Here is a 10,702-nt window from a genome sequence, read left to right on the forward strand (position 1 = left end):
AACATCTGTTTCAAAGTTGCAACAAGAACACCCCATTTAGCTGTTTTCCAACACAAGCCATATGAATAATAGGCTACAGTTGGGTCATATACCAACAGTTCAGGTTAATGCTGTTCCATTTGTGAAACATACTATAATCCAGCCAAAGTTAAATCAATGGGACTTAAAATGGCTGACTTATGGCCAAACTTTATTCCAATAAAATCACTCAGTCTAAACAGTGCTTAACTATGGCTGGATTAAACCCTTCATTTTCAAAAGGTTGTGTGGGTATCAGAAGACTAGGGATGAAACCCCCAACCTAACTAATTTCCATTTATTCCAAAATTATGCTACTGCAAATGTAATAGCTTTGAGCATGCTTTTTATTTTACCCAATGTTTCACAGACTAGCAGAAACTGATTCCTGCATATAGCTTTCCCTAAGAAAAAGGTACGGCATATTTCATCACATCTATGTGAAAAACACCACCTATCATAGAGTGTCAGTTAAGCTACTGTAGCATTTAACATTCAAGGTAAATTTCTTTCAGACCACTCTTTTTCTAAACCTAAAGCTCCCCAGATCCAGTATTAAAAGTTATTATTCACATGAGGTCCCACTGCCCTGTCCTTGGCAACCAATGTTCTTTGAAAAAAATTCAAATCACAACTTTCTCTTCTTCCCAAGAACTGTAAGCAGCCAAAGTGAACTGAATACACTTTTCAATGCTAATTACATTCCCATTGATTAAGAAGGCACATATCTGTATATTTTCTGCTAACTCTTTAAAACAATTACTTTATGTAAAATTAGAGACATAGGCACTTTGGATTGCTCCAAAGCACAACTCATGAAACCTGAAGGTTTCACATCAGATTCTGTTCCTGAGGGTCCCCAACACTCAGAAGCAGCTGGTGTGTGGGGGTACCCAGTGGCTATATATGGAAATGGGGCAGATGTTCTACAAAGGGAAGCGTTCTTGGAATTCTTAGGATCCCATCCCTCAGCTATACGAATAGCTTACATAAAAATATTTAATGCTAAGCATGCAACTTGAGATTTTTTCCAGAACATTCTGTAATCAGCATTTACTGAATAAGCAGCCTGTTCTTATAGCCAAACTGTTGATCACAGAAATACAACCTTGCATGGACAGAATTGTCAATTAGTTTTCATTCTGCTTTGTTAGATTTATTGCTATTTATATTTCCACAGTATAAGGGACTATTTATAAAATTATTTAAACACTGGGCACATTTCGCCGATTTCTTAGTAAATATAAGCAAGTCATCGTAAAATAAAATGAAAATTTTCTATAACACACCACTATTAAAACCAGACTACTTTTCTCTTTGGAGATGTCAAAAGATAAAACTAGAGCATTTTGCAAAATACCATCTTGAAGTTCTATTGCAAAAATCCCAATACTTGTGTTTTTTAAACACAAGTTTAAACACAAGAACTTATTTTTAAAAAAAGCCTATTAAGGACTCTAATTTGCTGCATTATATTAAAACTGTGGGCATGTAGTTACAGCAACTATACAAATCTTTGAATGCTGACAAAGGCGCCTTTTATTAAAAGGATTTTGAATCCAAACAGGCCCACACAACTTAATTTTATAAAAACCATTTCAGAGGAAGGCAGCCCTGTAGCAAATACTTTTGCAAAGGATTGGTTTAGGCAAAGCTCAACATGTTTAAAAAAGGAGCAGATGTTCAGTTCACAGTCAAAGGCTCCAGGCAAAACCGTCTCTACAGCAGTGTCCCTATAAAGTGATACTCCTGCGTTTTTCACGTACACGCTTTAAAACATACAAAATGTTTATTTTTCTTTCAAAACTTGACCAAGCCACCTTATATCTCATATGATGAAATGGCCACCAAGTAGCACAGCATGATGAGAATGCGTAAATATATTTACAAGCTTTTATCAATTAAAAACTGCTGCTTTCACATCTTCTTCTCCCCCACCCCAAAAAACATGTTTAAAAGAGCAAAAGTAACAGATACCTGGATAAAAGGGCCTATTTTCTTCTACTTCTCTAAAGCCCCATGTCGCAGCAAAAAATAATAGCACAAATAAAACTAGCATTCTGCAATACTTCCTTTGCGCAATCATCCATTCCTCATCACAAAGTCACATTAGTGCAAGCAAGAGGCTGGTCTTTCTATTGGAGCACACACAGCTTAAAACAGACAGTTGTGAAAAACATTTAAAATATGCAATACAGAAATTTGGGATGGTGCACCAAATACTCACCAGTAGCTATATTTTCTCTTTCCATTCAACATTTTAAGGCTCCCCGATGCTTTACTTTTGAAAATTAAAAAATTACAGCACACCTTAAAATGGCCACATTGCTTAGTTCGCAAAAACCAGGCTTAATAGCAAATAATGAGGATAATGATTCAAAGAAGGAACAAAAAAAGAAGAAGAATCTCTCCAAACAATAAAGCATAAAATATCCATGCTGGCATCTTCAATCATGGAGCAACCCTGGGAAGTTGGTTGCCGATTCTCTGAAGCAGATGCAGCAAGAAATTCTGCCACATTCTTGCCTGCTGAAAGGTTTCTCAGTTACAGCAGATTAGAACAGGCTAACAAGCAGCAGCCTCCCAAATGAAAGCTCTGAATTCTTCTTCTGCAGTGAAATGAACCAAGTTTCAGTGCTAAACAGTGAGTGACAGTATTGCCAGCCAATCAGCTTGGGTTTTGCAGGAAAATCACCCCTTAATTCATTCAAAATTAGGTCATCTGACACTATTTGAAATGCTATTGGCTTAGAATGAGCATAGTGTTTTAGCCTAATCAGGAAAAGGCCACCCATCTATGCCTTCTCTTGGATTTAAGATATCCTTGACTGCATTACATGCTGTGGATATTTAAGGGGGGGAAAGGGAACACAGACTTACCAGAGCTTCCCAACTATTAAAGGGACGGAGCTCTATTATCCTTTGAGCCTTTTTTTGGGAACACTGTGGGATCAAAGTGAGTTCGCCCAGGGAAGCCTCTTGAAAGAAACTAAGTATTTTAGTTTTGTAACCATCTTCCATCACTTCTTCCCCACCGCCGTAGTCCTCATCGAGGGAGCTCCCAGCTTCTGAGGCTGATTCATATTCTGAGTCTTGTGAGTCCTTTTTAGTAGTCCAGATTTTTTTCTTTTTATCTTTTTTCCTGAAACCATTCTGAGATTTTGTGGAAGGTTTCTGTTTGAGCTTGACGTCGGCGTCGTTTTGTTGATGGTTAGTGTTAATTGTTGGGACTCCCTTTCCGTTTGAAACTTCACTTTTGGAAGGATACTGTGTATCTGTGTGTACAACATTTAACAAAACAAAGATTCAGAGAAGTGACGCGTAGGAAGCAAAGAATACGGAAAACCTACGAAGTGCCCATCTCTATCTTCTGGAACGCATTTTGATTTACTCACACTGAAACATTTTGCTATTCTTTGGCAGTTTTCCCAAAATCATATTGAATTGCTTAATGAGAAGAAAATCACAGCAGAATGTTGCACAGTCCCATTTAAAAGCCTAAATATTATTATCACTAATCCTGAACAGACTAGACATTTACTCCCAATTTCTCTCTGTACCTCATCTGGTTAGATTGGAGTGTTATTAACTAGCCATTGTTTAGGAAAAAAATAACTGTTACATAAGTCTTCTGTCTTGTCTACAAGACAATTTGGTGACAGATTAAACATAAAAAGTTACTCAGCATCTGAATGTATTTTAACACATTGATCATACAGCAATATTCAATCAGCCAGGGTACTCCTGAATTAGCAAATCAATAATCTCCTGACTTTTCCTGTAACCATACATTTTTAAAAACATCGGGGTCCTGCAATATTTTTAGTAGCAATAACCTTTATATGTTGTCGAAGGCTTTATATGTGCACACCTTTTTAGCAGTTACTTAAAATACTTTTATATTCCATAGTTTCTCAGTAGTAATAAGTATTTTTCACAGGGCACAATGACAGAATTCAACTTTATAACAAGAATTCAATGCAAAGCTGTGGATGCCTTTTAGGAGCTCTGCCACTGCAAGTGGGCCCTGTATTTCAGCCAAGAGAAGGAAAGTCAGATTAGCAGTTTCACCAACTGCTGAACTATATTAAAGGTACACTTCTACAGATGTAACTGAAGCGCAGGGAGACAATTAGTAGACTTGCAACTGCACATTGCTTTAAGTCAAGCAGGTTATTCTCACTATTGGTAATGTGCGTGGAATGCCCCCCATGGGTCAATCACACAATACATAAAATAGGAGTGAAGGGAGTTCCTGTGTTTTTAGGAGAAACAATTACTGTAGTACATTTCATGGCAAACAACCAACACTAGGATCTAAAAAAACATAAGCCTGAAAAAAACTTTTGACTTTTATTTCTCAAACAACAACTCCCCTGCTTTTACAACCTGCTTTTGGAATAGACCAGAATTGGAGGGGAGAGAAGGAGTAGTCTGCTATTAAAGAAAAATAATAAAAAAATATATCTGGGTTTTGGGAGTTTTTTTGTGAGCCTGAACTCCGCTTTGACCTCAAAATCACTTTTGAATGCACAGTAATCCACGAAGCAATTTGTTGAAAGAACTCGAGAGTTCATCTCTTATCTATAGCTGTTTTCTAGCTATGTATATTTAAGGTATTCAAACCTACTTCCCTTCCTCCAACACTCTTCAGTGTACCCATTTACTACTTCAATCATGCTGCTATAAAACCACATGTACACTTTTGCATGGGTTTGCACTTAAGAAATGTATAAAAATATATTGTGCAAATGAATCCATGGCGCCAAGGAGAAAAATCACCCTGTTGCCTACTGCAAATCATTTCAGGTCCTGCTATATTGCTAGGTAAAACAAAGCGCTGTAGAATAAAAGCACTTCACATCGAGTTCTGCAAACACAGAGGTCCCCAAAACCTGGGGGAGGGGGATTTAGGAGCAACCTCTAACACAGCATAGGAAGGGGAGGCACCAATATGCAGCATGTGTGGAAATGCCTGCACCAATGTTCCCTCTAAACTGTGGAGTCTTGTGAGCAAAAATTTGACTCTGAGCTACTGGCATTAAAGTTGTGAGTGAGCGATTTGGCTGCTGCATAAATTAGTTGGCTCTGGAGCCATCCTTCCCGAGCTAAGACAAAAATGTGTGAGCTGGAGGCTAAAAAACTGTGAACTAGCTCACACTAACTCAGCTTAGCGGGAACACTGGCCTGCACATGGCTAAAGATGCTCTTCAATACACGTAAGTCTACAATTATAAAGACATTCATCTGGAAGAACCACATTGTATTGCTGACACATTTCCTATGAAGATATTCTAGTATTTTTATGAAGAAAGCTTAATAAAAATATACTAAAAAAAAGATATTCTAGTATTTTTCAGTACTCTTAAAAAGCAGTACTTTTAATCATGGCTGCCTAACTTTGAATCCACAGTAACATCAAATTGCTATCTGGCAAGCATGAGATTTTTTGGAAAAGTTGAATTAAGGTTTTCCATGTTCTCTAACAATTGTTCTTATGCTTCATTCAATTTAAAAAAATCAACGCAAGAAATATTATGCTGAACAAAAGAGCTGTAAAGAAGCTGTTGGTGGTATCTGCTAGCTCTCTATTAGACAACAGATGAAAGATTACATAGGCTGAAGTAGACGTGACCCTCAACAATAAATTGAAACTAAAAGTGCCTTTTAAACTTCAACAATATCACTCCCAAAATTCAGAAGGCATAGTTCCTGAAGTGCTCTGTAAAGAAAGAGGTGGTACGCTGTTTTGGCCTAGACTTATTTTAAAAAAGGACTGCAAGGTGGAGTCCATGAAGAATCTCAAGAATCTCAAGGGGGTGGACCATAATAAAGAGCTCAACGGCAGAGACAAAGGCTAAACTGTTCGCCTAGCTCTGAACTTCAGCAGTCTAGCACCATAACACTATCTCACTGTCAGTCTTACAGGGCTGCTGCTGACTGCTGAGATTTAATGCTAAACCAGAACATGAGTGACGCAACACAGGGAGCATTTTTACAGCTCCCCACTCCATGCTGTATGGGTATAATTGGGGCTGTTTTATTCTTTTTGCCCTGAACTGGCAGTCAATCACCCTCAACAGGCTACAGCTTGTAGATACCCATTAGTACTAAACATGCCATTTTGAAATTTTTAGCTTAGAAATATTTTTATGTTTGCCTGTGAACAGAGATGTGAAAGTTTGGAAGAACCCAGTAAAACAGGAAGGGGGAGAGTAGGGGGGCTTGTTTGTTTTCTTCCTTGTGGATTTTTAGTTTTTTTCCCCAACTAGAAATTTGGGGAACATTTAAAAACAATGAAATGTTTTCTCTTTTGGAATGAGTGGAATTTTTTAAGACCAGCCGGTAAAAAGTGTATAATATGAACATTCTTATGCGAGACAATCGACCGCATTAGAGAATGACAAGCCTGGGATTCATGAAATCTCACAGGGGAGGGCATATTAGACTCCCCCCTTCCCCGACTGGTCCTCAAGACTCCTGCTATGATGAGCAGTGGCTGGGGGCAGAAAGAATACTTGCTTTCAAGCTCTCCCCCATGTTAATGGATGCTGCTGGGCTTGGAGAAGAAAGTGTCAGACCCCCCACTGGGTTGTTCACAGCCTCAGAATCATCAGAAACAAAGCCTGGGGAACCAGGAACACTGCCCAAGGAACAGCAGGGGAGTCAGGGAGACCTCTGCACTATAGTAGCCCTCACAGCCCCTGGCCATCAGCCCCAGGGGCTGACTCTGAGAAGCCTGCTGCTGAAGCCTCACCAGCAGACCCTCCAGCTGCCCTCCCAGATCCTGGGACAGTTATGTGCCACCCATGAGAAACCAGGGCCTGGACCGCTCGTCCCCCATGATTCTTCCCCACCTGGCAGGAACAGTGAAGGCAGCAAGTTTGCATCGAGGCAGCTGAGAGAAAATGCAGTACCAGGCTAGCAGGTCAAGTTCCAACCAGTGAGCCAGACTGTTGTGCTTTAGGTGACAAACCCCTGCAGGATTCTGGCGCCATTAGGAACCAGCCAGGCGAATTCCATAAGCGGCCTTCAGAACAGCTGGGGCTGCTCTCCCCATCAACCTATTTAAGCTGAGAGCTGGAGCTTTGCTGGATCAACTGGTTTGGAAGACCACAAACCTTGTGCTCCAGACCTTGCCTGTTCTAGCCCTCCAGACCATGTCAGACCATAGTCAGGCAGATAAGTCACTGCTCTTGAGGAGCAAAGCATAACCTGGTATCAAAATATGCTACTAGATCTACTGGCGGGCTAAGTGTTTCTGTCCAAATAATATATTTCTCTTTATTAAAAATCTGTGTTTCCCATTTTCAATTTTTTCCTACCACTCAGTCATTAAAAACTGAGGTTTGCACAATACTGTAAGTACAGAGTGGAGTGGTTTTCAGCTTTCTCTCTCCAGTATCAAGAATATTCACAGTTTTGCTCATAGAAAAGATACCCAAACTTTTAAATTTAATGAACAGAACAAATAGTACAGTTTTATATACTAAGTTATAAGTGATACATTTTATACTGTTAAAGCACTAAATTAAGTTTTGGTTTTATATTGAAACTAGGCACAAGGCCTGTTGCGGGAAGAGAGGCAACAGGCCCTAGAGAGAGGCCGCCGGAGGCCCCCCCACACACACACACTGGCAAAGGAGAGCACGGTGGGTCCACAGTGGCCAGGCTCACGCCTCCCCCTGCCACGCGCTGGAGGCAGCGGGGCAAGCCAGCCGGCCTCGTCCCTCCTCTGTCAGTGCGGGCGGGGAGCCTCTGAGCAGCTTCTCCTGGGTGGAAGGGCAGGAGAACCCAGGGGGAGAGCCTGAAAGGGCTCCCTGGGCCCCTGCTGGCTCGATGGCCTCGGCGGCTGGGCCAGGATGGGGTGGGGGGGCTCTGGCTGAAGAACTAATGGGTTGGCACAGCTGCCTCCCCCCTCCGCGAGCGCAGCCAGGGCCGGCTGAGGGAAACCCCCCCAGTCCCCGAAGGGCGCGCAGCTTCCCTGGCCCAGGCTATGCCGGGCGAGGGAAGCGCGACACGGCCGCCTTGGCACCTCTCACCTGCCGCAGTCTCGTCCATCTCTCCACTGGCCGCTTGCCGCCCGTTCCAGGGCCTCGCGGGCTAAGGCCGCGAGGCTTGTCCCCCCCCCCCAGCCAATGGCACGCCAGTTATCCCGAGTGGTAGCCGACGGGCAAATGGTTGAGGGAGTGCATTTTTTCTTGCCACCCCATAGGACGGTGGCCACCCCAAAACACAATTATTATAAGGAGAGATATGCAAGCAAATCAGGAAAGAACTAGTCCTTTTTGTGAACAAATCACTTAAAAATATGCATCACAGCATGAAAAGGACGAACTGTGAAGGGATTTCCTATCTTTTGGTTTTTAATGTGTATGTTTTTGCACATAGGTCTGCTTTACCCAAGATCCCCAAATGCTAGGTTCAGTGCCCCACACTTGTAGCTTCTCTCTCCCCCATGAATGTGTTCAAACTTCCCACAGACTGCTGATCAGATCTTCCAGTTACATTCTGTTCTAAAGAGCAGGAGGAAGGGCCAAGATTTGATTGTAAAATCCTCACTAACAGGTTTTCATGATCATCTCCAATTTGTTCCTTAACTTTTAATCCTCCTCCATAAAGTCCTCAATGGTAAAGGAAACATTTACATTTCCATATTCAGATCTCACATAATCTTTACCCCTATTTAAAACTCTATCTATGAATTACTTAAAACTAGGTGTGAGAATCTCAATGGACTGGGACAGGTAAAGCATATTAGAATAGTAAAAAAGAAAGATTTGTACTTCTTAGGATAAAAAGCAAATGCAGTAATATTGAACACATTTTACCCTCTTGATCTTCCATAAATACTTTTAACGAATCCAGAGCTTCCCGAAATATCCAGTTGTGTTCCCGAAGCACATCTCTCAGCTCCTAGTCAAGGAAAAAAACCACACAAGAAATCCTGTATAACTCTGACTTAATCGATACCCTGCAGTCACATTGACTCACTTTAAATATTTTTGAATATTCTACAATTGCACAGTCATTTATGCATATTAAAAAACAGGGAAAGGTACTTGATGAACACAATGTAATTACAACTATCCAGTACAAAACCCCTCCTTTCCAAATGCTGTCTAATAATTAACATTTAATCTATTTCCAGCAATGCCAAAATATACTGGCTCCAAATGCCATAATTCAGAATGTGACCAAATTCCACTGTGATAACAATTTTCTGTTCTAGTTCACAATGGGAACTAGGAGTTCACTGAATTTTTAACTTGACTGCTTTGTTAATAACTGAATTTCATAAGAAAACAAGATGCCTTCTTATTCTTCTTCCTCTCAAATCAGCTTGCCAAGTAACACACTATACTAGGCATTTTTGATTAAAAGAGTTAATAGAAAAAGATTAAGGTAGGACGGAGTCTGTTTCCCTGGGCAAGATCATGTGTTACTGGGTTCTAACCTCCATGGCAGTGGTCTAAGGTCCAAATAGAAGAGGAATACACACTATGACAAAAACACCTTATTTGCCGAAAAAATGTGCGCGGGGGGGGGGGGGGAGATAAAGTGGTGGAACTGACCCACTTTGGCTGCCTTCTACACCATTCTTTCCTTTGCAAAGAATTATAATACACAAAAGTAACTATGGTAATAGCTACAATTTGTACCTTGCATATAATGTATTTATAGCTTTTGCATGAAAGCTACACAAAGAATATATTTTGTGCAAAACATGACACATATGAAGCTGCCTTATACTGAATCAGACCATCAGCCCGTCCAGGTCAGTATCGTCTACTTAGACTGGCAGTGGTTCCAGGCAGAGATCTTTCACATCACCTACTGCCTTTTTGAACCGGAGATGCTGGGGAGTGAACATGGGAGCTGCATGCAAAGCAAAGACTTCCACTGAGTAACAGCCCCTTCCCCTCTTTACATACCTCTTTATTCAAGCTGGGAAATTCATTGTGCAGTTTGGTAACCAAGTCCTCACGCCTTTCCCACTGGTTCTCAGGACTTTCCAACTATGGTTCAAAAGACAGATTTTACATTTCATCTAACTTCTTGTCAGAAGCAGAAAAGACGGTCCTATGAATCTCACCATGCACATACACCCTTTGTCAAAGTAACGTGCAGCTAATCATATAACAAAATACGGCTTAACTTCGGTAGTTTGAATGTGTCAGCTACATGCAACAGAATACCAAGTCAGTTAATAATTGGAAAACAAGAAGATCATTTTAATTAGGAAGAAATTTTATCGCTGCAGACCATGGCCATGGATTAAAAGGCATTAAGAAAATACAAGGCCTAAAGCACGGATCCATGTTAATACATTGAATAAATTAAGCAGCTGGCATCTGTTGGAGACTCTCAAGTCTATAAATGACTTCCTCAGATGTAGAAAACAAATATTCTGAAAATACCTTGCGATGCAATGGTCTTTATTAATAGCTTCATACAAAACAATGATTATCACCACTTCCTTATTCAGCTTGTGAAAATTCAACTGGAACCCATAAGTGGCTACCAGTTCTAGATACTGAGTACTGCCTCATTTTATCATGGCATATCTAAGTCCACAACCCCCCTCTCATCTCATTTATACATACTAGCATTTCTTTGTGAGCCTTGAACCATCCATTCGGATCATATCGTTATTTACTCTGGAATTCAATAGAGGAGAATC

At 40.7% G+C, this 10,702-nt stretch overlaps 1 protein-coding gene across 1 annotated transcript in view; it reads right to left on the reverse strand.

Moving 5' to 3' along the window:
• The window catches only part of LOC107113541 (SWI/SNF-related matrix-associated actin-dependent regulator of chromatin subfamily A containing DEAD/H box 1-like), a gene marked incomplete at its 3' end in the record, with an annotated part of 51,608 nt that overhangs the window by 14,587 nt on the left and 26,319 nt on the right, over positions 1-10,702 (reverse strand). Inside the window, exons 6-8 of the mRNA XM_015414878.1 lie at positions 9,954-10,037; positions 8,850-8,934; positions 2,899-3,293 (exon numbers count right to left, since the gene is read on the reverse strand). Of these exons, the coding sequence (XP_015270364.1) occupies positions 2,899-3,293; positions 8,850-8,934; positions 9,954-10,037 (564 nt within the window). The remainder of the gene's footprint in view (positions 1-2,898; positions 3,294-8,849; positions 8,935-9,953; positions 10,038-10,702) is intronic.

The sequence above is a fragment of the Gekko japonicus genome, unplaced genomic scaffold, assembly GCF_001447785.1.
Source record: "Gekko japonicus isolate JY-2015 unplaced genomic scaffold, Gekko_japonicus_V1.1 scaffold2444, whole genome shotgun sequence".
Lineage (NCBI taxonomy): Eukaryota > Metazoa > Chordata > Lepidosauria > Squamata > Gekkonidae > Gekko > Gekko japonicus.